The 26,037-nt window shown below is 53.6% G+C and overlaps 1 protein-coding gene across 1 annotated transcript in view; it reads left to right on the top strand.

Annotated features, from left to right (window-relative positions):
• Rnf213 (ring finger protein 213) overlaps positions 1-26,037 on the top strand; it is an 89,783-nt gene that overhangs the window by 30,183 nt on the left and 33,563 nt on the right. Inside the window, exons 15-34 of the mRNA XM_048796615.1 lie at positions 108-230; positions 3,227-3,407; positions 4,690-4,863; positions 5,041-5,190; positions 8,039-8,625; positions 9,402-9,567; positions 10,452-10,669; positions 11,579-11,719; positions 11,829-11,993; positions 12,766-13,921; positions 14,721-14,914; positions 15,121-15,276; positions 15,895-19,506; positions 21,083-21,219; positions 21,748-21,843; positions 22,734-22,852; positions 23,676-23,795; positions 24,213-24,340; positions 24,682-24,826; positions 25,070-25,208. Of these exons, the coding sequence (XP_048652572.1) occupies positions 108-230; positions 3,227-3,407; positions 4,690-4,863; positions 5,041-5,190; positions 8,039-8,625; positions 9,402-9,567; positions 10,452-10,669; positions 11,579-11,719; positions 11,829-11,993; positions 12,766-13,921; positions 14,721-14,914; positions 15,121-15,276; positions 15,895-19,506; positions 21,083-21,219; positions 21,748-21,843; positions 22,734-22,852; positions 23,676-23,795; positions 24,213-24,340; positions 24,682-24,826; positions 25,070-25,208 (7,907 nt within the window). The remainder of the gene's footprint in view (positions 1-107; positions 231-3,226; positions 3,408-4,689; positions 4,864-5,040; positions 5,191-8,038; positions 8,626-9,401; positions 9,568-10,451; positions 10,670-11,578; positions 11,720-11,828; positions 11,994-12,765; positions 13,922-14,720; positions 14,915-15,120; positions 15,277-15,894; positions 19,507-21,082; positions 21,220-21,747; positions 21,844-22,733; positions 22,853-23,675; positions 23,796-24,212; positions 24,341-24,681; positions 24,827-25,069; positions 25,209-26,037) is intronic.

Here is a 26,037-nt window from a genome sequence, read left to right as displayed (position 1 = left end):
TCTTTGCTCCTCCGGTGATGGCCAGGGAGGACATGCGTAGGGTGGGGCATGCAGGAGGGGAGTCAGAGCCACCAGGCACTCACGCCCCACCCACCTGTGTGTTCCAGGAGCGGCCTGTCTTCCAGATCTCTGTCTTCTGCAGCACGCTCTGGGATGCAGCTGGCCTGCAGGACAGTGTGGCCAAGAGGTTTGAGAAGTGTGTCATTGAAGCTGTGAGCTCTGCCTGCCAGGTGACCGATCTCTTCCTGAGAAACATGCTTGGGTTCACGGCTGCTTGCCAACATGGTCAGCGCCAGCCCTAAGTGCCTGCCGGTTCCAAGGATTGGGTCCTGGGCAGCCCCTCCCTGGCTTGGGCCCCATGCTGCTGTGCAGCGTGTGGTGCCCACTCCTTGAGATGCAGCTTGGCTTCCTGCTGCAGAGACGGCCCCGTACTTGGTGAAACCACAGTGGCGCTCCCAAGCCTCGGTGCAGGTGACCTGGCAGGCTGCACCTCTGACTGCCCATTGGATCGTTGCCACTGGTTGGTTTATGGCCTGTTAACTCTTGCCCAGCAGATATGCAGCAAAAGACCCCAAAGGTCAACAGCACATCCGTGGAAGGAATAGTCCAATAGACTCCATCCTTGTTGGGACGGGGCGCTTGCCCAGCATGTGCGAGGCCCTGGGTTCTATCCACAGCACTGCAAAAAAGAGGGGAAACAGTCTATTGGTACACTTTTTTCTGCAAAGTGGGAGGAGGTTCTCCCCAGAGCCTGGCAGGAGTTGTCCCTGCACAATACCGGGCTGCCTGCTGGCCCCAACGCCCTGCTCTGTCTCCTACTGGATGGACACTTCCCACCCTGCACAGGCCTGAGCTTCATTGCTGGCCAGCAGGGTCCCAAGAAGTAGAGGTTCCTTTTTCTGGGCTCTTGTCTTTTCTAAGACTTTTGCTTGCTCTTAGTTTTTTAAATATATTTTTAGTTGTAGATGGACAAAATACCTTTATTTTATTTTATATCATTTTTGTGGTGCTAGGATGGGACCCAGTCCTCCTGCTTGCCAGGCAAGTGCTCCACCACTGAGCACAGCCCAACTCTGTTGCTTGCTCTTGGCTCAGGGCTTCAGTGAGGTCGTATTCACATGCCCTGTCACTCGCCCTCGGGAGCTGCACCTGGGCCGTGGGGTGTGTTCTCAGGTGTGGGTGCCACCACCACTGTCAACTTGGCGACATTCTCAGCAGCTCAGAAAGAAAGCGCAGCCCTTCAGCTGTCACGTCCACCCTCACCACGCCAGCCCCAGGGCCCTCCTCAGCAACACCTAGTCTTCCTTCCTCCTCCAGAGACTACTCGGGTGTCTCAGGAATGAAATGTGGCCTTGGGTGCCTGCGTCTTTGAGCGTTGTTCAGGTTGTCCACTCTGGAGCTCCTGTCATGCTTTGTCCCTTCTCATGGCTACTTGTTGCTCTTCATATGGACACAGTGTGCTTGGCTTTGTCCCCTGATGGACATCTGGGCTCCCCCTGAGGTGGCTGTGGTAGATCTGCTGTGAATCTCCGTGCACGGGTTCGTGTGGCCGTGTTATTCACGCTTTCTACTTCTGCGGGTGGTGGAGTGGCTGGAACCTGTGTGATCTGAAGGACTGTCGGGCGCATTTCCACAGCGGCTGGGCCATTTCCATGTCAGCTGCCAGCCGAGGAGAGTCCTGACTTCTCCACACTCCACAGCCTGTGCTCTCTGCCCTGTGACGCAGTCTGGGGTGTGGAGTGGCTTCTCAGGTGGCTCTGATGGCTATGCCTTGGGCACCTTTTCATATGATTCTTGGCTATTTCTATTTTTTGTGTCTTTGGAGAAATGTCTGTTTAGATCTTTGGCCCATTTGTTCATTGGGCTGTATGTCTTTCTTTTATTGTGGCTTGTGAGAGTTCTTCGGATTATCGTGTGCAAATCTCCTGTCAGATAAGTGATCCTCCGGTATTTTCTTCCAGTCTCTGGGTTGTTTTCACTCTTGGTGGTTGTGTTAGGGCACAGAGGTTTTAAATTTTTTCCTCTGTTTTTGTGGTAGTAGGGATTGAACTCAGGGGTGCTCTGCCACTGAGTCCTTTTTAATTTTTATTTTGAGACACAGTCTTGTCAAGTTGCCCAGGCTGACCTCAAACTTGCAATCTTCTTCCTGCCTCAGCTTCCTGAATAGCTGGGATTATGGATGTGCACCACTGCACCTGGGAAGGTTTTTTATTTATTTTTTTAATATTTATTTTTTAGTTGTAGTTGGACACAACACCTTTATTTCACTTGCTTATTTTTGTAGGTGGTACTGAGGATCGAACCCAGGGTCTCGCACGTGCGAGGTGAGCGCTCTACCGCTGAGCCACAACCCCAGCCCACTCTTTTTGTTTTTCATTTTGAGATAGAGCCTCAGTAAGTAGCTGAATCTGACCTCCAAATTGCAATCTTCCTGCCTCAGCCTCACCAGACGTGTGCCATCACACCCAGCTTATTGACCGATTTTTGAGTTAAAACATGGTTCTATTCCCGGGATAAATCTCACTTCATCATGGTCTGTAACTTTTTATGCATTGCTAGTTAATGTTTTCTTTTGTCCTTTTATACGTCAAAAAGTGTCTGTGGTTTATTCACCCTGTGCTTTTTTACTGATGACTGAACTTTTTTTTTTTTTTTGCAAAATTATAAACCTAAAGAAGGAGAGTGTTTTGTTTCTTGGTGAAGCATCAGGAGATCTGTGGTGTTTGAGAGCGGTCTTCATGAGAATCACGGCTTAGGACATGAGACACACAATGTAGTAGAGGCTTCCTCATCTTGTTTTTAGTATTTTTTATGACAGGCAAGACTAAGAAAAATGCAGAAGGTGGCAGTGAGCTGGGAAGGCGTGTGACTTGGGGTTGTTGGGGTGTGTTCATGTGCGTGCATCTTCAAATCTCTGGTACCTCACGTAAGGAGACAGGCCACAGGGGGATGGAAAAGTTCTAGGACATGTTAGGTACTTTTTTGTTTTCTTTTCTTTTGCAGGACTGGGGATGAACCCAGGGCCTCCCAGCATGCTAAGCTCTCCCTTTACCAGGGGGATACTCCCAACTTCTCTTCTTCTTCTTCTTCTTGTTCTTTTTTTTTTTTTTTAAGGCACTAAAAAACTAGCTTCAGTAGATTTTTGAAATGCTGATGGGTACTAACTTGTCATTAAAATACAAATCAGTGAAATCTTCTAAATTCTTTTTAATTCATTTTCTTCTAGTCTCAGACCAGTGTCCTGGAGGGAGTCTCTTGTCATGATTTGCAGAAATTTGGCAGCCTTGTGTCTGCCGTGATCACCAAGTCCTGGCCCAGGAACAATGGAGAGGCCGTGGACGACCTGGATGAGATTCTTAAACATCTGCTCACGGGGCCAGATGTGAAGCAGCTCTTCAAGTTGTATGGTGTGTGTAGGGATGGTTGGGTCTGCTGTCCTTTCTCAGGTAGCAGAATAGGGCAAGGTGTTTGATGACCTGATCCTCAGCCTACATGTGCTGAGGTTTGGTAAAGGCAGGATGGGCGGGGGTGCCCAGGCAGGTGCTAGGCATCTTGTGTAATAAAGAGCATCTAACGGCAGAGCCACTGTCCGCTGAGTGCCTGCTGGACATGTGCTCCTGGGGGCACACACTGTCCTTGAAGCAGACCCTCTGAAAGTGTCTGGGGCAAGTTGCTTACCCAGGGTGTTGGAGACTTCCTCTATCAACCATGACGAGTGTGACTCGTCATGTGTCACCTTCCAGAGGTTCTGCATTGCCCTGAGGACAATCGTGCAGGGTTATGTGTAAATTGCTAGATTCAGATCTTGTAGTGGGAAAGCACTGGGCATGGCAATACAACCCAGGGCAGATGATGGTCTCAGCAAAATCAGCCACACCCAATGCCACAGGAGGGGCAGGAGCAGTGCAGGAGCAGCGCAGGGGTCATGAAGGTGGCTGCTGTGTGCACTGGCCTGGCAGCTTGCTGGAGAGGAGTGCACTTCTGTTTTGAATGTCCGCACTCTGCGCACGCAGCAGGATGCGTCTAAGGTTTCAGGCCCGACAGCTCTGTTCCTGTTATTGCTGAGCAAAGCACCCTTGTCTAGATGTGCGTGGGTTGGTCCATTTTCCCACTGAAGTCATCTCAGCTGCCTTCGTGTTTTTGTAATTATGAATTAAACTGTGAGTGCGTGCGCGTGTACGCACATGTGTGTGGTGCTGGGGACAAAACCAGGGCATTGGGCCTCCTAGACTAGCACCCTACCACCACTCTGTACCCCAGTCCCCCGCCATCTTTGCTTTTAATGGTAAAGGTAACTCGGTCGTCCACGATACTAACTGAGCCTCATACTACTGTGAGATAAATAGTCTGGCAGTTAAACTAGGCACATTTTAAAACGCCGTCCTCTGAGGTCATCTGAAAGCTCACATTCCAAGTTTTGAGCTGCAGCCAAGATAGGCAGAGTGTGAAGGCTCAGGCAGGCGTTCAACCCTGTGGTTCTCCTGGCTGACATTGGCCATCGGGAGGGTCTCCTCCGTCTAGCAGGAGAGCACTGGGGTAAGACAGGTATGGGAACAGCTGAGTGAGGCGGCAGCACTTCTGGAAACACCGTGAACGCAGCCAGTGTCAGGTGGGCATGGCGCTGGGGGTGAGGTTCTAGAGGAAGCAGGCGGAGGGCCCGTGGGCTCACCATGTTCCTCATCTGTTCAGGGACGGATGAGAAGCTGTTAGACAACCTCACAGAGGACGCCAAGAGGTTGATGGCTGCTGCCAACTCTGTCTTCATGAAGGTGGCTGGTGACGTCCTAGATGGGTCTATATTGATCGGACAGTTGGAGCTGATCCTAAAGCACAGAACCCAGTTTCTGGACCTGTGGCAGTTAGGTGAGCTGGGCCAGGCTGGTGTGAAGCCTGCGTTCACACGTGTGCTGGGTGTCCTCTTCCATGCCACCAGGTGGAGGCGTTCTTGTCTTCCTGTGGTGGCTGCAGGGCACTCCCAGGGAGAAGGGGGTGTCACGGAGAAGTGTCTCTGCCTTTGGTGACTTTGTCATTGTATTCCAGAGAAAAAGAGTTTTTCATTCCAAGAGGGAAAATGTGACATGAAGGAGACCCTGGAGTGGAGGAGGGGAGAAGTCGTGTTTCTGAAGAGCGAGAAGAGACAGGTGGACAGCCTCCTGAGGCTGAGCAGGAAGGTGAAGCACCTCGTCCAAGGTACGGCCCCGCAGTCGCTCTGGACACCCCTGAGAGCTATGGGGCCCGGAAGAGGGCCACAGAGAGCAGGGCCTTATTTGGGGGTCAGAGCTTTTAAAATACATTTTTAGCTGAGTTTTCCATGAGTCTGCCGGGGGAAGCAGGCTCCGCTCTCGCTCCTGTTGCTGTGCCTCCAAGCCCGTCCACACCCCTGGTTCCCAGCGTCCTGTGCCAGCTTCCCATGGGGTGGAGTGGGGGGATCGCTCTCCAGTCTGGGCCCAGCACTCGAGGTCACTTGCTGCCCTGTCACGCCCAGTGGTGCCCTGAGTTACTGGAGCAGTCTTTGGGCCAGGCCTTCGCCATGGCGTGAACACAGGATTCACAGGCGAGCCGTGCCGTGGACCAGGGCCACCCCATGTTCCGACAGAGCTTCTATAGCGGTGGAATTGCTCTGCTTGTCTTGTTATCTCCTTTTCCCCTTTTCCATCATGTTTGTCTCTAATTCAACGCCAAACTGTACCAGCCGTCTGAGCGGATGTCTCCGAAGGGTCTCCAGGATGGAGGGCTCATTTCTCTGGTGGGGAGGTGGCCCTCATCTCCCTTCATCTCCCAGGGTTGCCTTGACCTCTGGGCCGGTGGGGCAAGTCCCGCATCCCTGGCTTGCCCTTGACTCCCTGTTGGACAGAGCGTGGCATCTTCTGCTTGCTGGGAAGGGGCACAGGAGGCCAGATTCAGAACTGTGCCCCTGCTGTAGGTTGATCGTTGGGCCAGGGACAGAATGTCCATCACAGTGCCGCCTGGGTGCTGCGTTGGGACCTCACATGCAGCCTTGCTGCTCATCCTCTGCATGGGGCTCGTTGTCCTTCTCTGGATGCTCTCGAAAGCTGACTGGCCCTGGTGCCCTGACGTTGTCGTAAAGCTGTGCCATCCATCTCCTTTCTGTCTCCTCGACTGCAGGTGCTCCTCAGCTGGGGCTCTGGTCTTAGAGCTCGAGGACTTTCTCCTGAATTGGTTGTTTGTGCTTTTCTTCTTCCTGGGTTCACATCAGCGGCTGCTGGGCCTCCTGGTGTGGTTTCCAGCTCCTGTGACATCTCTCCTGTTTGGGCTTTGCCTCCTGAGCCTTATCAACCTCCTCACACAGCCGGGCATTGAAGTCTTCATTTCAGCACTCACATATATTGAATTTGAAGGCACTCCTTTTTTTCGTTTTACTTTGATATCCCAGATTGAACTCAGGGGCACTCAACCTCTGAGCTGCACCCCAGCCCTATGTTGTATTTTATTTAGAGACAGGGTCTCACTGGGTTGCTTACACCTCAATTTTGCTGAGGCTGGCTTTGAACGCTCGATGCTCCTGCCTCAGCCAGCAGAGTGCCTGGCACTTTTTTTTTTTTTTTTAATAATTTTTATCTGTAGATAGACACATTACCTTTATTTATTCATCTTTTGTGGTGCTGAGGATTGAACCCAGGGCTTCTTGAGTGCTGTACCACTGAGTCACAACCCCAACCCTTCCCCTTTTTTCTTGAGAGATCTGTTTATATAGTATGGTGTTCTCATGGTTCGTGTTCAGTATCTTATCTTTCTGAGATTATTGGTGTTCATAAAGATCCTCTTCTCCTCGCATTGTTTCTTGTTTTGTCCAAGTTGCTTTTACCTGCTGGCTGGCTTTCTTTTCTTTTCGCTGGGAACAGAACCTAGGCTTTTCTTTTTTATTTTTTTAAAATTTTTTTTTTGGTTGTTGATGTACCTTTATTTTTCATTTATTTGTATGTGGTGCTGAGAAGGAACTCAGTGCCTCACACATGCTAGGAAGTGTGCTACCACTGAGCTACTGTTGGGATTTTTGGTGTCTGTTTTGCATTTTAAAGACTTTCCTGCCCAGCAGCTCTGGAGGCTGAGGCAGGAGAACTGTGAGTTCAAAGCCAGCCTCAGCAACGGCGAGGCACTAAGCAACTCAGTGAGACCCTGTCTCTAAATATAATACAAAATAGGGCTGGGGATGTGGCTCAGTAATCAAGTGCCCCTGAGTACAATCCCCCAGTACCAAAAAAAANGGACAGGTCTGTGTCTAGAGAGGCCTCCAGGCCTGAGAGCCCTGCAGGTGGTCCTCCCTGCCCTTGCCAGGTGGGGCTGGACTCTCACTCATTGCTTCTTTTTTTTTTTTTTTTAGAGGCTCTTCTTTTTATTTATTTATTTAGTTAGTTTTCGGCGGACACAACATCCTTGTTTATACGTGGTGCTGAGGATCGAACCCGGGCCGCAGGCACGCCAGGCGAGCGCGCTACCGCTTGAGCCACATCCCCAGCCCTCCCTCGTTGCTTCTTAAACACACCTTGAACCCACTTCCTGATCCCTCTCTGCCTCCCCTGGTCTAGGGTGACCTGACAGCTAGTGTCCTTGCTTGCCAGGAGCTTGTGCCAGGCCTGACTGAACTCATGTCACTGTGTCCCCAGGGTCTAAGTACTCAGGCCCCAAGTGTCCTTTGCCTCTGGTGTGGCTGTCTTTCCACTTCTAGCTCCTGTTGCTCTCGGCAACTTTTCTGCTCCTCTGGTCCCTGCTGGTTGTAGTCTTTTAAAAACAATTTCTAATCCATCACTGGAGTGAGGTTTGGGTGGGAGGAGATGGACGTGTGTTTCCAACTGTCCTGTCCACACAAGAGCTTGCAGTCTGCTCTTTATCATGAAAACTGATGAACAAGCCGCTGGTGGGGTGGAGGGGAGGAGGGATGAATCTTCCTGAGAAAAAATTCTCAGCAATGGTATTCACTTGTGTTGTCTTAACGAAGAGATTAGAAATACTGGGAAAGTAAAATAAGATGCCACGTGACTGGCAGTCTCACTTCTTTGTTTCCTTATGGTGTCCAAAGTGGATTTTGGAGAGATTGAAGCAAGACACTCAGAAGACCTGAACCTCAAAAGACTGAATGAAGCCATGGTGGTGAGCCAGCCATCGTCCTTGGCCTTCAAGCAGATGACGCACTACAACCTGGATCCCAAAGTCCAGGAATTGGCTGGAACGATAGACTCGCTGATAGACAGCCACATCTTCCAGGTTTTCTGGGAAGAAGCCGCAGAATCATTGAGTGATCCCAAAGGGGAATCTGAAAGGCCGACCCTTGAGCTTCTAGACGCCTATGAGTACTTGTACTCGCCTTGTTACCAGAGGTTCACGAAACTGTATCAGGATCTGAAGTCAGGAGAGGTCACGTTTGCAGAAATCAATGTCATCTTCAAGGACTTTATAGATAAATACAATGACCTGACTTCAGACCTCCAGATTATGTGTAGAGTAGACCCCCAGGCCCAGAGAGGCTGGATCTCGGAGCGCGTTGAGCAGATCAAGGAGTACCATAGCCTGCACCAGGCCATCAGCTCGGCCAAGGTCATCTTGGATGTCAAAAATAATTTTGGATTGACTGGCGACTTCAGTGTTCTTTACACTTTAATAAACTTTGTAAGTTATTTGTTGGGGGCTCCTGTGAGGTGGGGGCTACCTCAGACTCCTCAGAAGCCCCAGGGCTTCTGGGAAGGACAGTGTGGCATCCTGTTTCAAGGGCTCTCGTCTGGGCTGCACTGGAACATTCTGAGGCCTGCGTTTTTACCTTTGCTTGAGATAATGTGACTATTCCTGAGTGAGTGAGTTTTTTTGGATCAATATGAGAACCAAAAATTTAGGATAGAGAAACCGTCCCCTTTCCCAGAAAAATCTCTTCTCTTTATTTTATAAAATCACAAAAGGAAATGTTTTGCCATCTGTCCAGGTACCTCTCCTAGTTCACGTGGGAATTTCAAACGGTACGTTGCTCCCACTGTGGCTCAGGCCCGCGTCTCTTTGTCCTGTTTCCTAGCCCCAGGTTTATCAGTGTGTGGTTCATGTTCCGGGAGAGACAGATATGATAGTGCTTAAAACTTAGCAGAGTGTGGAATGGTCCGTACCTAAGCTTGAACCTGTCAGCATGTCTGTAACTGCCCTAAACAGAGAAGTCAATGATTTGGACCTGGTGGGGCTGCCGTGAGGAGCAGGTTTCAAAGTCCATAAAAGCTTCCTCATGGGACCTGAGTGCCGTGGACAGTAGCTATTGCAGCCCAGCAAGGAGCGTAGTGGAGGTCATGCTGTCCTTTGTGCAAGAGTGTGTCACCCTGTAGCTGTAGCAGCTGCTGGTCCAGGCACACGGGAGGGCAGGCATGGGTGGTCGCTGGTGCAGCCCACAGCAGAGCTTTGTTTTGCAGATTGATGACTTTGAGGCCACCCGCCATGAGAGACTGGACCAGATCAGCCCGCAGCTCATCCGGGCCAAGAAGCGGCTGCAGGACATCAGTGAGCCCCGCCGCCAGTGTCTGCAGGAACTGGCTCTGCAGAAGGAGTTTGTCACCTGGCTGCACGAGGCGCTGGGAGGTACGGGGGAGCTCGGCTTCAGGTGTTTGCCAAGTGGGGCTCCGAACTGGAGGCCATCCCACCTCCATCGCGTGGGTGCGTCAGCTGGGGGACAGTGTCTGCCTCCAGGCCCACAGAGAGTTTGCCTCAGGCTAGCTTCTCAGGGTTCTGGTTAAACTGTTTCCTGAGCTGCTCTCTCCATCTGTGGAGTCCAGCGTCGCTTTCCTGAGCATCCTTCCAGCTCATTCTGCCAGAGGCCTGGGCAAGCTCTTGGCTGCATGGGCCGTTGCTGCAGCAAGTGGGCAGAAGGTGTGCATTTCTTTCCCAGCCTAGGGCTGGGCACCTGCGTGGTTGTGTGGATTCAATTTGGGATGGGGGATAGGTAGGAAATAAAGGCCAGGAGGTGGAGAGGGACAGCACTGACACCACAGAGGCCTGGGGCCTGCTTCCTTGTGGCCCTGAGGCTACACTGGCTCCGCGCTCATCCATCACTGTGCTGACTCTACCTTCTACTCCTGAGTCTGCTTTGATGTATGTTATTTGATTAATAATTAACCCCAGGAGAATTAGCTCAGTTTTTTAAATAATTAATTGTCCACATATTGGTTACCCATTGAACCTGTTTTTGTTTAAGTAATGATGTCTGAGAATTAAAGGAAATAAGGTCCACACAAGGCTAGTACAGTGCCTGGGACATTGTCTGGTAGAGGTTAGTTGTTGGTCAGTGGTGGGATCATGTACTGCAAAAGTAAAGGTGTCCTGGAGTTGGAACTGAAGGCAGGAAGTGGAGCAGGCCCTAGATGTTTACTAAGTGTCCACTGATGGCCTCGCTAAGGACCGTGCCCCAGGTGTGATTTGTGCAGCATCGGGGCATGGTCCTGTGCTGACCTCTTCTGTGCCCCCAGGCATCACCGAGCTCAAGGTATTTGTGGACCTGGCCTCCATCTCGGCTGGAGAGAGTGACATTGACGTGGACCGGGTGGCCTGCCTGCACGATGCTGTGCAGGGCTACGCGTCCCTGCTGTACAAGCTGGACGAGAAGGCCGGCTTCAGCGAGTTCATGGAGCTGCTGAAGGAGCTGTGGAAGGCTCTGAAAAACGACCCCCACCTGCCCAGCAAGCTGGTGCGTCTTGTTCCTGGTTCTAAGGCCTGGAGACTTGCAGCCCTGGGCAGCAGCTGTGCTTTGAGGGCACATGGTCACGGAGGCATGTAGGCAGCTGCTTGAACGCATGTTTAAAAGCAGATTTCACCTATGGACATGCTTTCTTTGTCTTGGGTGGGAAGGGAGCTACAGAACTGCAGGTCAAGAGCAGTGTCCGCCCTACAGGACAGGTGTGGACAGAGCACGGTAGGAAGCATGTGAAAGGGTGTGCAGTGGTTTTCTCTAAATGATAGTAATCACCCTTTTATTTCTTTCATGTAGTCTTCACAATCTATTAACTTTTTTTATCAGAAGAAAGACAACATTGCAGTGAAGTGCATGTGCAGGGTCTGGGTTCACGGTGCTGCATAACTTGCCCAGTGAGCAGAGACGTCCAGAGGCCTGCAGCAGGCTCAGGACGTCTGCCCCTGCGAGTGGATGGTGGTGGGAGATGCAGAGACAGAGCAGTTGGCAGTTTTTCTGCCAGAAGCTCCCGTCTGTTGCAGTTTTTCCTAAGTTCTTCTGGTGGTGTTTGGGGACTGTGGCAGGACAGTAAGAACACAGGGCTGCTGTTCAGTGACGCATCTCTTCTCGGAGGGCCTCTGTTCTGGGGACCCAGCAGTCGGTGGCTTCCCTCTGGGGAGCGCAGCCTCTGGCTCTCCACCCAAACATCCGTCAGTGCAGGCCATATGCACTCCAAGGGTTAGCTAGGAACCCACGTCAGCAAAGCCACACTAAGTGACCAGGGTCCTGAGGGAGTGACACTGGGTGAGCAGCTGTACCCGGAGCCCTGGGGGAGGGTGGGTGCAGTTTGCCTAGCAAGGGCAGAGGCAGGAGGGACGAAGACCTCATTCTCACCCTGGCCCGTATTCTCTGCTTTTGTCCCAACAGCGAGACTCTGCCAGGAATCTGGAGTGGCTGAAGACCGTGAAGGAAAGCCATGGGTCCATCGAGCTCTCGTCCCTGTCCCTGGCTACTGCCATCAATAGCAGAGGCATTTATGAGATCAGGGCACCCACAAGTGACCAGAAGGTGAGCCTTCCTAGATTCAAGGTGTGGTGTTGGTGGCATGCACTGGCCCACTGCCGAGTCGGGGTTTTAGCCACCAGAAAATGACCTCTGAATATATTGTGCCTCCCAGATCTCATCAGATGCTGTCCTGCGCCTGATCCTCCCTGGGGGTCACAGTGGCCTGGAGCCAGGGCGCTCCTACTCTTTGGAAGAGCTGAAGGATCTTTTAAACAAGCTGATGCTGATGTCTGGCAAGAAAGACCACAAGAATATGGAAGTAGAAAAGTTCTCTGAGGTGAGCGGCTGCCGCTGTTGCCTCAGGCTGGCCACATTCACTGCCCCGCTGCCCATGGAGGGACAGGGGCAGGGGTTGGCCTCTGCTGGGCCGAGTGGCTTCAGAGAGTGGAGCTGGTGGTCTGCAGGGTGCACCTTGCCTGGAGCGAAATCAGTAGAGGGATAGGTCCTGGAGGTGTTAGGTCCCCCAGGAGGATCTGTCACCAGCTGGTAGTAAGTTAGCTGCGTGGAACAGGAGGTGACCAGGGAGGAAGAAGCATGAATGCCTTCATTTACTCTGTAAATTGGCAAAGTCAACCCCTCAAGATTCTGATGGCACATGTCTGTGACACCAGCCATTTGTGCGGCTGAAGCAGGAGGATTGCAAGTTAGAGGCCAGCCTCAGCGATTTGGTGAGATCCTGTCTGAAAATGAAAAGGGCTGGGGACATAACTCGATGGTAGAGCACTCCTGAAGTCACTGCGACACAGGTTGTTGGTCTGTGTAATGGTCTCTTGCTTGTGTTATAGCTTCTTTCCTTACAGTGTTTTTGGATTTCACAACTGACTTTTTTCCCCCAGTGCTGGGCGTAGAGCCCGGGCCCGGCACGTAAGAGGCAAGTGCTCTACCACCCGCCCAGCCCACAGTCGACATTCCTATCCAGCACTGATCACTTCCAGAAGGAGGGAGCCCTCTCCTGAGGCGGATCGTGTTTCCCAGTCACCCAGCCCCTTGAACCCGTGTGTGTCCAGTAGCTCACTGTGAGGTCTGCCTCATGCCCCTGTGTCCCCCAGGTATTCTGCCACGCGCAGCGGCTCATGCAAGCCTTCCTGAACCTGTACTCTGCGGGAAACCTGCTATTTCGGACCTGGACTGCCCAGGTCTACTGCTGCCCCAGGAACGGCGTCTCCGTCCGCGTGGACTTCCACTTGGAGTTGGTGAGCCAGCTGACAGAGAGTGGGGACGTCCCCCAGCTCCTGGAAGCCCTCTGCAGGCAGATGGAGCGCTTCCTGGATGACTGGAAGGAGCTGGTGAGCAGGAAGCGCAGGGAGCACTTCTACCTCAACTTCTACACGGCCGAGCAGCTGGTCCTCCTGAGCACCGAGCTCAGGAAGCAGAGACCCAGCGCAGCTGCCCTCATGATGCTGTCCTTCATCAAAGACAACTGCACCCCAGCCGACGTCTTAAGGGCCACTGTGGGGTTCAGTGAGGGCAGCGGACACCGCGTGAGGACAGTGACGGAAAAGTTACTTCCATTGCAGTCCTCTGAGGTCAGCCTGGTGACCAAGCTGAGGGCCATCATGGAAGAGTCCCTGGAGAGCATGAGTGTCTTTCTGCCTGGCTGCCTGGACCTGGAGGCCCTGGGCCACTGTCTGGCTCGCCTGGCCAGGATGGGCAGGCCTCCTGTGGAGCGGTCTCTCCCCGTGGGTCTGCAGGCTGGCCAGCCCAACCTGGTCTTGTGTGGCCACTCTGAGGTGCTGTTGGCTGCCCTGGCCATCTACATGCAGGCCCCAGGCCAGCCCCTGCCTACTTTTGATGAGGTGCTGCTCTGTACCCCAGAGACCACATTAGAAGAGGTGGCCCTGCTCCTGCGCCGCTGCCTGGCCCCGGTTTCCCAGGGGCGCAAGGTCTACAGCCTGCTGTTCGCGGATCAGCTGAGCTATGAGGTGGCTTGCCAGGCGGAGGCCCTCTTCCGCAGCCTGTGCACACAGTGTCCCCGGGAGGACTACCAGCTGGTGCTGGTCTGCGACGCTGCACAGGAGCGCTGCTACCTGCCCTCGGCCTTCAGCCAGCACAAGGCCCACCTCATCCCCCAGGCCTCGTCCCTCCATGCCATCCGGGACTACCTGGCACGTCACTACCAGGTCCCAGCACAGACCCTGTCAGCAGCAGCTGTGTTCAGAGACCGGATGTGTGTGGGGATCGTGTCCTCGGAGAGAGCCGGAGTTGGTAATGAGAGCCCTGGGGTGGGCAGGGCAGTCCTTCAGGGCTGCCCAGTGACCCCTTCCTCTGTAGCACCTCAGATGACACCCTCTGCAGGTGGGAAAGTGAGTCTCAGGAGAGTCTGACGCCCTGCAGTCAGCGCTTCCCCTAGAAGGGGACCTCCTTTTGTACCAGGTTGCAGTTCCTGGAGCCCTGCTCCTCCCCGGGGGCCCTTTTGTGCAGGTCACTTTTTTCCTGCGTGGACTCTGCCGAGTCCTCCTGGCTGGCCGAGTTGGCATGAGCAGAGGTGCAGGGGGCGTGGCCCAGGAGGCGGGGCCTCGCGCTCTCCTCCAGGCTTCCTTGGACTCCCTCCCGCGACAGCACTGCGCCCTGTCAGGACCGAGCCCGCTCCCCTTCCCTGGGGACACCGCTCTGCTTTACTTTATTACACCTCCACTGCTGTCCTGCTAGTGGCCTGGCTGCCGGTGCGGCGGGGACTCTGGCTTCGTGGTGGACTGTGCTCCGATCTGGTGTTCCATGGTGTCACTTATGAATTTTACACAAAGAACTTTTTTTTTTTTTTAAACTGGGGATTTACCCCAGGGGTTCCCTATCTCTGAGGCACATTCCCAGCCTTTTTTATTTAGAGACCGGGTCTTGCTAAGTTGCTCAGGGCCTCACTGAGTTGCTGAGGCTGGCCTTTAACTTACGGTCCTCCTGCTTCAGCCTCCGAATGGGTGTGCCACTGCTGAGAAGTAACTTCTAGTCTCTGGATCCTGTTTCTCTTGGTCCAAGGCCTGGGGATCTAATTTCCTTATTTTAACAGGGAAATCTCTCTATGTGAAGAGACTGCATGAGAAACTGAAAAGGAAGTTAAACAACAAAAAGGTGCCTTTAAAGATAATCCGGTTGACAGAGGCTCAGGTGGATGAGAGCTGTGTCCTGGGCTCCCTCCTGCCTTTCTTGGATGCTCAGTACCAGAAAACACCCATGCTGTTCCACTTGGATGTGACTGCTTCGGTAAGTGCTGTGTGGCAACTGGGTGGCCATGTCAGAAGATGTGATTCCCAGGGCCCACCTGTTTCTCCCTGTCCGAAAGAGTCCTTCCCTTCTACGCCTGCCCATGGTCAGTACCCTTCTCTCAGGGAACAAGACAGAGGGTCCAGGGGCTTGGGAGGAGTGGTCATCAATTATGTCTTTACAAACCTGTGCTCCTCTGTTTCTAGGTACAGACTGGAACTTGGGTCTTTCTTTTCAAACTCCTCATTTTGCAATACCTCATGGATATAAGTGGGAAAATGTGGCTTCGGAACCCGCGCCATTTATATATCGTTGAAATTCCAGAAGGAAATTCAGGACTGCTAAAGCGGTCTTTAAAGCTGGTATGTCCATGGGGCATTTGCAGGTGGTCACAGCACACCTTCAAATCTGTGTCCTGTGGCCTGGGTGACATGTCTTAGTTGTTTCTCACTCTCACCTTAGGCAGGCAGTGAGCAAAGTCTCAGGAATACATGCTTGGAGATAGGTCTTAAAGCTCACTGGATTGAGAATGCTCTCGTGGATTGGCAGCATCTTGGATCTTTCTGTATCCGTCAGATCATTACAGGGTGGAGTCCCAGCTGTGCTGAGTGCAGAGGTTCCTCCATGGACAGCCACCATCTCCTTCACTGCCAGTGAAGATGGCAGGGAGACTTCATGCATGGGACCCCATTAGCTGTCAGGAGGGAGTTCTGTGGTCACGTGGGTGTTTGTGGTTGGTGAGAGATGGAGCCGCAGGAGGCTGGGTTGGAAGGCTTCCTGGTTAATAACACAGCTGCTGTGGTTGGGCTTCTGTGATGCCCTCATGTGCAGATGCCAGCCTCTGTGAACAAGAGCCTGCTGAAGGCCACGTGCTGCCAAGTGAGGGTTCTCCTAGAGGCCCTTCCAGGGTAGAGCGTGGAGGGTTAACTCGGGCGTCTTCCAGAAAATCACCTTCTCACTTCTTTGTCTCTTCTTTGCAGAATCCACATGCCCCCAAGTTCAGTTTTCTTGACATATTCCCCAAAGTCACCTGCAGACCTCCCAAAGAAGTGATAGACATGGAGCTGAGCCCTGAGAGGAGCTTCCTGGAGCCTGGAATGGACAGGACCGAGTTCCGCAGTGCCACTTTCCAAAGACCTTTCCAATACTTAAAACGATTCCATCGAAAGCAAAACCTAGACACATTTCAATACCAAGAAGGGTCTGTTGAAGGCACCCCGGGGGAGTGCATCCAGCACCTCCTCATCTACTGTGGGGTCATCAACCCCTCCTGGTCAGAACTTCGGAACTTTGCTCGGTTCCTCAACTGTCAGCTGAAGGACTGTGAGGCCTCTGTGTTCTGCAACCCAGATTTCACGGGAGACACGCTGAGTGGCTTCAAGAACTTTGTGGTCACCTTCATGATCTTCATGGCAAGAGACTTTGCGACTCCAACCCTTCACACCTCTGACCAGAGCCCAGGGAAGCACACGGTCACCATGGATGGGGTTGATGAAGAAGACCTTGCCCCCTTTACACTCCGAAGGAGGTGGGAGTCAGAGCCGCACCCATATGTGTTCTTCAATGGCGACCGTGTGACAATGACATTCATAGGCTTCCATCTCCGGCCCAATAACAAGGGTAGTGTCGATGCCATCAACCATCTCAACGGGAAGATAATCAAGAAAGATGTCATGACAGCAGAACTGTACAGGGGTCTGTCGCTGCAGAGGGTGCCTTTTAATGTTGACTTTGATAACCTGCCCAGACATGAGAAACTCTTGAGACTCTGCCTGGCACTGGGAATCCCATGGGCCCTGGACCCTGATGAAACATATGAGCTTACCACAGACAACATGCTCAAGATCCTGGCCATTGAGATGCGGTTCCGCTGTGGGATCCCAGTTATCATCATGGGAGAAACCGGCTGTGGGAAAACCAGGCTCATTAAATTCCTTAGTGATCTGCGGCGTTGTGGTGCCCAGGCTGAGACCATGAAGCTGGTCAAGGTCCATGGAGGAACAACTGCAGCCATGATCCACTCCAAAGTCTGGGAAGCTGAGGATACTGCCTTCTCCAATAAGGACCAACACCAGTTGGACACCATCTTGTTCTTTGATGAAGCCAACACAACAGAAGCCATAAGCTGTATCAAGGAAGTCTTGTGTGACCGGACTGTGGATGGCCAGCCCCTGGAGGAGGACTCAGGCTTGCACATCATAGCTGCCTGCAACCCTTACAGGAAGCACTCCCGGGAGACCATCTGCCGTTTGGAGTCGGCTGGTTTGGGGTACAGGGTCAGTGCAGAGGAGACGGCAGACAGGCTGGGCTCCATTCCCCTCAGGCAGCTGGTGTACCGTGTCCACGCCCTGCCCCCGAGTCTGATTCCTCTGGTGTGGGACTTTGGGCAGCTGAATGACACTTCAGAAAAACTCTACATCCAGCAGATTGTGCAGAGACTGGTGGACCACGTCAGGATCAGCGAGGACGAGACTTGTGTGATCACGGAAGTGCTCTCTGCCTCTCAGAGGTTCATGAGGAACACTGAAAGTGAGTGCAGTTTCGTCAGCCTCCGGGATGTGGAGCGCTGTGTGAAGGTGTTCACGTGGTTTCATGGCCGCAGCGAGATGCTCTTGGAGAAGTTGAACACCTTTCTCTGCGAGTCCCGTGTCAGCAAAAATAACTTCAGGAGAGACCCCGTCCTCTGGTCCCTGGTGCTGGCAGTGGGGGTCTGTTACCACGCCTCCCTAGAGGACAAGGAGTCCTACCGCAGAGCCATTTGCAGGTCCTTTCCAGAACCATATGACGACAGCCGGGTCATCCTGGATGAGATCACGCACACACAGGATCTTTTCCTGAGTGGGGTGCCTCTGAGGAAAACCATAGCCAGGAACTTGGCTCTGAAGGAGAACGTCTTCATGATGGTCATCTGCATTGAGCTGAAGATCCCCCTCTTCCTGGTGGGGAAGCCTGGCAGCTCCAAATCTCTCGCCAAGACCATCGTGGCAGATGCCATGCAGGGGCAGGCCGCGCACTCCGCTCTCTTCCGCAGCCTGAAGCAGGTCCACCTGGTGTCCTTCCAGTGTAGCCCCCACTCCACCCCACAGGGCATCATCAACACCTTCAAGCAGTGCGCTCGCTTCCAGCAGGGGAAAGACCTGCAGCAGTACGTGTCTGTGGTGGTGCTGGATGAGGTCGGCTTGGCAGAAGATTCCCCCAAAATGCCTCTGAAGACTCTGCACCCCCTGCTGGAAGACGGGTGCATTGAAGACGATCCCGCCCCCCACAAAAAAGTCGGCTTCATAGGTATTTCCAACTGGGCCCTCGACCCTGCCAAGATGAACCGGGGCATCTTTGTGTCCCGCGGCAGCCCCAGTGAGAAGGAGCTCATAGAGAGTGCCAGAGGGATCTGCTCTTCAGACAGCCTGGTGCAGGACAGGGTCCAAGGGTACTTCGCTCCCTTTGCCAAAGCCTATGAAACAGTGTGCAGCAGGCAGGACAAGGAATTCTTCGGGCTTCGCGACTACTACAGCCTCATCAAGATGGTCTTCGCCACCGCCAGAGCATCTAACAGGAAGCCTTCCCCGCAGGAGATTGCGCAGGCGGTCCTTCGGAACTTCAGTGGCAAAGATGACATCCCCGCTTTGGACATCTTTACGGCCAGCTTACCTGCGGCCAGGTGCATGGGAGAGGTCAGCACCCTGGAGCTCATTAAGCAGAACATTTGTTGGGGCTTGCAAAGGGGGGCACTTGGAGAGCTGGAAGAAGCTGAGTCCCGCTACTTGCTGGTGCTGACCAAAAACTACGTGGCCCTGCAGATCCTGCAGCGATCATTCTTCAGTGAGGACCAGCAGCCCGAGATCATCTTTGGTTCCAGTTTTCCCCGGGACCAGGAGTACACCCAGATCTGCAGAAACATCAACCGGGTGAAGATCTGCATGGAGACGGGCAAGATGGTGGTGCTGCTGAACCTGCAGCACCTCTACGAGAGCCTGTACGACGCGCTCAACCAGTACTACGTCTACCTCGGGGGCCAGAAGTACGTGGACCTCGGGCTCGGCACCCATCGCGTCAAGTGTCGGGTCCACCCCGACTTTCGCCTGATTGTCGTCGAGGAGAAAAATGTGGTGTACGAGCAGTTTCCCGTGCCCCTCATTAACCGGCTGGAGAAGCACTACCTGGACCTCAGCTCGGTGCTGCAGGGGTGGCAGAAGAGCATCGTGCAGGAGCTCACGCGGTGGGCAGAGCAGTTTGCTAATGTAAAGGACCATCATCAGTTCATGCCTGGACACAAGTATACCCCTGCTGACGTCTTCATCGGCTACCACTCCGACGCCTGTGCCTCCGTGGTGCTGCAGGCTGTGGAGAGGCAGGGCCCTGGGGACCCATCAGAGGAGCTGTACCACAGGGTGTTCGAGGAGGCCAAGCTGATCCTGCTGGACTGTGCCACGCCGGATGCCATGGTGCGGCTGAGCACCTCTGCGCTGGGCTCATTTGCTGCGCAGTCGCTGTCGCAGGAATACTGGTGCAAGCAGCAGCACCACTCCTTTGCCGATTTCCTCCAGGCCCACCTTCGCACCGCAGACCTGGAGCGTCATGCCATCTTCACAGAGGTGACTGTCCCCATAGCTTCCCCCGTCTTCTTTCACCCAAGAGTCCTGATCTGGGGCCGGGACGTCTCAACTCCATTAAGTCAGTGCATGGTATGGGAGGCGGGAGTGTCCCCTCTGTGTCAGTCGCAGAGGATAAGTTCAGTTAGGCTTCCCTTGCCTGTGGGTGGGCAGCGCTCTGCTCTGAGAGCAGCACTGGGTTCCGTGTTCACTTCACTTGCCGGCCCTCCCGGGGTGTCAGTCGATTGGCCTGCTTCTCATCCTTGGACCTTGTTAGAGTAACGGACGAGGATGCCTTCCAACAGATGCCCTGAGTGTCATAGGTCACTGTTGTGTAGCCAGGTGAGGGTACGGATCACAGGCAGTTCAGAGAGGCCTCTTGGGCTGGCTGTGAGGGCTGGCTGGCAGGTGTCAGAGGCAGAGGGCTCCGTGGAGCACAGACACTGAGTCTGAATCAGCATCTGTGCAGGAGACGAGGAGGGGACCACTGCCCGAGCGTGAAGTTCAGGCTGTGAGTGCTGGGTCCTGGGGATGGGACAGGTGGAGAGATGCATGGAGGGCCTGTCAGCAGCCTTGACCTTGGTCCTGCCTACACAGGAGTGTGGAGGAAGGTGTACATAGATGTGCCCCTTGCTTGGGCGATGGCAAGACAGTGGAGCAAGAGACTGACATTGAGAGGATAGACCTGTCAAGAGGCGGCTGGAGTGGTGTAAACTGCAAACGGTTAGCAGGCAGTGTGGCCGAGGTAGTCACCAACTCCATGTAGGGTACAGAGGTGGGGGACAGTCTTCCTGAGCTCACTGCAGCTTTGCGCAATTGCCATGGAGAATCCAGGAAGGAGCGACAGGTTTAGGAGCCAGTAGTGGCATCTGTTTGGCATAGTTTGTGTGTCTGCTGTGGTCGAACGTGAGAATTGGAAGCTGGTCATTGAGGACAGGCCCAGAGAAGGGATCTGAAGTCGGGGATGAAGGCCACACTGATAATCCCAGAGGCTTGGGAGGCTGAGGAAGGAGCATCGAGAGTCCAAAGCCAGCCTCAGCAATTTAGCAAGGCCCTCAAACTTGGCGAGATCCTGTCTCTGTATAAAATATAAAAAAGGACTGGGGATGTGGCTTAGTGGTTAAGCTCTCCTGTGTTCATACCCTGGTACTGTACAAAAAACAAAGAAAAAAAGAAAAAGAAGGGGTCTGGAGAGCTGAGGTCCCGTGTGCCGCGAACAGCTGGGTTTGCACTGTGGAGCGTGGTCCATGGCAGAGAACTGCAAAGTGCCGAGGGAGGAAGAGCTGGTGGAGGCTAACTCTAGTTTTCAGCTGAGCCCTAAAGGATCAGGAGGCTTTTAGCTGGGGACCAAAGCAGAAAGAGAGACGTTGGCATCTTAGAAGGAGACCGAGGCATCTTTGGGGCAGGGCAAGTCTTCTCTCTGCTGATCCTGGAGATCCTCGCCTCAGCCATCCTTGCATGTAAAAGCTGCTCTGGGTCGGGCTTCTTTCTGTTCGAATGCCCACTGACCCCGGGTTCGGACCCAGTGCTCTGTGCCCTTGCTTGAATTCAGCTGATGGCTTGTGTGCCCACATTGCAGGTCACCACCTTCTCCAGACTGCTGACGAGCCATGACTGCGAGGCCCTAGGGGCGGACGTGAAGGGCTTGGCCCCGAAGCCCGTGATCCTGTCACTGCAGCAGTTTGACACTGAGTACTCGTTCCTCAAGGAAGTCCGGTGAGATGCCCTGCCTGCCCATCACCCTTGGCCTATGTCCTGGGTTCACGGTGTTGTGTGCCAGGGCGTGGTAACCACTTGTCAGGAACTCTGAGAGGGTCATTGCTCGGTCCCCTGGTATGACCCTCTGGCCCCAGCTGTAAGTGGCCTTGTCTACAGTCATGTCCACCTGTCTCCTGAGCATTGCCTAGGCCTCTCCTTCGCCAGTGGATTGCGTCCTCACCTTGTGGAGGGGGACCCCACCCAGATGCTGGGTTCTGCATGGCCTGAATTTCCCTTCACTTTGTGGAGTACTGTGATCCATGTTTTTGTTTTGTTTCACCTGTAGTGCTAGAGATTGAACCCAGCCAGTCTACCTCTGAGCTGCGTCCCTAGCCCTTCATTATTATTATTTTAGATTTTGAGACACTATCTTGCTGAGTTGCTGAGGCTGGCCTGGAACTTGCGGCCCTCCTGCCTCAGCCCTTGATCTGTGGCTCCCGTGTTTTAGGACAGAGGACTCACTTGGGTGATCCCTTTTTCTTTCAGAAGCAGCTTAGTGAAGACGGCCAGATGTAAAATCCTCATCGTCCAGATGGATTTTGACGACGGCGCTCACAGTGCTCAGCTGGTTGCGTCAGCTAAGTATGTTCTTGGGATTTTTCTCAGAAAATCATTGTAAGCCAAAAGCTACCCAGGACCTCTTAGAGAATTTCCTCCCTGAAAAATGGTGTGGAGACAAGAAAGACTCTCCCTCCCAGCCCCTGACATGGGCTAGAGACACTAGAGAGGAAAGGATGAAGGGAAAGGCCAGGAATGGCCCAAAGGCGTGAAATGCAAGACCCGTCAATAATGGAATGTTCGTGGTGGGTGGAAGAATGCGTTAAAGCCTGTGTTTGCAGTCATGTTTGGGTCATTTTGGTTTTGAATTGCACAATTTGAATTAAAGGACAGTGTGGGGTGCAGCTTGGTGGTAGAGCACTTGCCTAGCATGCCTGAGGCCCTGGGTCAGATCTCCAGCACTGCATATAAAGAAAATAACTTACTACAAGTTTAAGGGCAGTAAGACTACGTAAATAAATTAATATTTATGTACATTTTTATAGTGTCCATAGAGGAAATGTGATGCTTTCAGAATCAGCTGTGTTCTGTCACCTTATGTCACTTAAGAGTGACTTCTGCCTTTTTAAAGCACTGAGACCCTAGCACAAGTTAAGGTCCAGCCTGATCCGACAGGGGCGTTGCAAGGACACAGGACCACAGGGTACTCTCTCGAAATGGCAAGACTGGCAAGCCCCCTGCTCTGGCACGTGTGGCCCCTGAGGAGTGCTGCGTGGGGGTTCTGGTCAGCAATGAGAGGGAGGAAGTGAGCCTGCCAGTAGGAAGCCACCCTCCTCCTGTCACAGAGATGTGGTGGCCCCTGGCGGTGTGGAATGTGGCCAAACCCCCAACAGCTCCTGGGACATTCAGCAGCCACATCACGACTGGGCTTTTGTTTAGTTGCTTGCTTTGTTTTAATTTTGTTCTCTTGACAGGTATTCTGCCATCAATGAAGTCAACAAAATGCAAGGAACTCAGGGCCGTGTCTTCATCTATTTCATCACAAAACTGTCCCGCATGGGCAGCGGAGCATCCTACGTGGGATTCCATGGAGGTAGGGCCAAAATACGAGTGACTGTCTTTACGTAGGTCTGAGCTGCTTCTCTGGTCCCAGGCTGCCCACATTCAGGTCAGATACCAACCCCTGCTGTCTCTGGGCCCCCCGCCGCAGCCCTCGCCCTGGGATCTGCTGCTGTGTCAGCATGGCCTGGCCCATGCTCCTGCTCTGCTCTTGCGCCTGCTCTGGGGAAACACTATCTTCAAATCAGCCCATCTCTTTTTCTGTGGAATGGTCACCAGCTGGATTATATAGGACAATTGTTATTCTGGAAAGAGAGAAATAAGTCTTATGATTTCATAGGTGGAGAGCCAACCCGTCAGCACCTTGTAGCCCTTTCTAAGTATGATACAGTAAGTACAGTGAGATGCACATAAAGAACCACAAACTGAGCCGGGTGAGGTGGCACAGGAGGCTGAGGCAGGAGGATCGCGAGTCCCAAACCAGCCTTTATAAAAGCAAGGTGCTAATCGAATCAGTGAGACCCTGTCTCTAAATAAAATACAAAATAGGGCTGGGGATGTGGCTCAGTGGCCGAGTGACCCTGAGTTTAATCCCTGGTACCCAAAAAAAAGAACCACAAACTGGATCCATGCAGCCTTTGCACACCATTTAATCAGGCTCAATCTCATGTTGATGATGAGCATGCTGGTGTGGATGTAGTGGTCTGGTGGTTCAGGAGCATAGACTCTGAGGTACTAATTGTCCCTCTGGCTAAGTAGTGTGATTAGAAATCTGGACAGAGGTGTGTCCCTGCTTATAACTGGTAAGAAGAAAGCGGCAAAGACTTGAGAAGACTTCATGGCCTTGTTCCTCACAGGACTGTGGAGGTCTGTGCACATCGATGACCTCCGGAGGTCCACAGTCATGGCCTCTGATGTGACCAAGCTGCAGAGTTTCACCATCAGCCAGCTGTTCATGCCAGGAGGCAGCCCTGAGCGTGAGTTGTAGGTGGCAGTCTGGGAGGTGGGGGAAGGCAGGTGGAAGGAGCTGAGCCCAACAGCCTTCTGTGGTGCCGGAGTCGGTGCTGCCATGCCTGAGTCATCTCTGGTCTCAGCACCTGTCCTCTGCAGGAACTCAGGATGTGCCCGGCTCACAGTCCAGATCGCCAGGGCCACAGAGGGCCATCGAGCGCACCCAGGGTACCAGCTGGTGTGCTGTGGGTCATGTGCCAGCTCTCAGCCCAGGCTGTGGGCCAGCTGACCAGTGGATTTTGTGCTGATCTGGAGGATCTGGGGCCGCCATGGAAGCTTGGGACAGGGGAAATGCTGGCGAGATGCAGCCGAAGCACAGATGTGGTACCACCCACCCCTTCCTTCTCCAAGTGGTAACTTGATCGTGTTTCCTTCACTTGCAGCGAAAGGCAACCAGGAGGAGGTGATGGAGGCAGAAACCAGCAAGTCAGGGGAGGTGACAGAAGAGGAGTTGGAAAGGGAAGGTCCTGAGGAGATGGGGTGTGAGGCTGCGGATCTGAGGGACAGTGATGTGAGTTCTGCGGGAGCCCGTGCAGCTGTTCTAGGGTCAGGCTGACCCCTGACTTCTCTCTTCACTTGTCAGGACTTACCAGGACAAGATCTGCCATTCCCTTCTTTATGAAGCCCCCTAGGTAGCTCTGCCCCTTCCCTCAACCTCTGACGAAATCCCTGATGTCTGCCACCACCTTGCCAGTGGTCCTCAGGGGGTCAGGCAGCACACGGGTCCCAGCCCAGGGAGGTCGGTAGGTCGGCCTCGCCTTGGAGACTCACATGAGGCCATCCTCTCGGGTAGCTTGGCTTTCACCCTCCCTGGCCATGGCAGCAGCAGACGACGTGCTGTCTCCCTGGCAGGCACAGGTCCTGGACACCACCCGACTGCTGCGGAGCTGTGTGCAAAGTGCCGTGGGCATGCTCCGGGACCAGGAGAGCTGCCCGCGCAACGTGAGGAGAGTCACCGTCCTCCTCAGCCTCTTGAGCGGAGTCGGCAGGTGCAGTGGTACGAGTCGGGTCCCTGCTTCTCACCCTGCTCCAGCAGGCCCTTCCTGAGCAGTGGGCGGCAGCTGGCGTGGCAGCTGGCATAGTGGGGATCCGAGGCCGTCTCTGGACTTCTGCTCTAGAGTTGGCCTGCCCAGAGCGCCCGAGGCTTCCCTCTTTGGGGAAGCCAGACAAGCAGCACCATAGAGCCTGCACCTTGGTGCCCCTGTGTGCAACAGATTCTGTCCCTTCTGCCTTTTCACAGCCGCGTTCTTGCGGATATCCAAGGAGCGCCTCTCTGTCCTTCTGAAGAAGCAAGAAGAGAGTCAGCTCCGCACTCTGAAGGAGTGGGTGGGGCGAGAGGCTGCGAACCAGGACGCGCTCCAGGAGGCCGGCACCTTCAGGTGCGGAGGGTGGCCGGGGCGTGGGGACCTCCGCCCTCCCAGCTGAGGGAGCGCAGCAGGTGTTTCTCTACCTCTGAGCATGCAGAGCTTTATTTCTGCTTCAAGAGCCCAAAGCAAACCTGGATGGTAGTCTTGAGGGTTATTGGTCCCCTGGATGGTGGTCATGGGGGATTGTTGGTCACCTGGTTGTGCTCATGGATGGTGGTCATGGGGGTTGTTGGCCTCCTTTTTCTGCTTTTGTTTGCTTAATATTTTTCATAATAGAAAACAAACAAACAAAAAAATGTTCACAGGATGTTTGCCAGCATGCCATAGACCGCAGCCAGTTTGCCTTTAGTTATTAAAATTGAGATGGTGGTGTGCACGGAAGTAGCAGAAATTATCTTCCCAGCCTACTTCTTGAAGTAACAGAAGAACAAAATTAGGACCCTGGAGTGTCATTTATTGGCTGTGGACCTTTGTCTTCAGTCTTGAGATGACCTTTGAAGACCCTGTGCTGTGGGGACAGGAGCATGCATGGGATCTCAGATGGTGCTTGAGCCCACCTGTTGGCAGAGATATCTCAGGCCACTGAGGTCCTCCATGGTCCCCCAGGTCTGCCCTTCTCCCCGGACTCCCTGGCTCCAGGCCCTCTCCCCGGATGGCCGCAGTGGGAGTGTAGGAGCAGGCAGAGTGTGGGCAGCCAGGGCCTGGGGTGCGGGCTTCCCCTCTGCGGAGCCTCTGTTGGGTTTTCTCTCCTGTGCTCCTGACTCCCTTCCCGCTACACCTCCTAGAGGGGTTTGTGAGACCGACACTGAACATCTAACGCCTCCCCGATGGACGGTCTCCA

This window comes from Marmota marmota, unplaced genomic scaffold (genome assembly GCF_001458135.2).
Source record: "Marmota marmota marmota unplaced genomic scaffold, marMar, whole genome shotgun sequence".
Taxonomy (NCBI): Eukaryota; Metazoa; Chordata; class Mammalia; order Rodentia; family Sciuridae; genus Marmota; species Marmota marmota.
The sequence above is the reverse complement of the archived record's forward strand: the minus strand, read 5'-3'. Positions and strand labels throughout refer to the sequence as shown.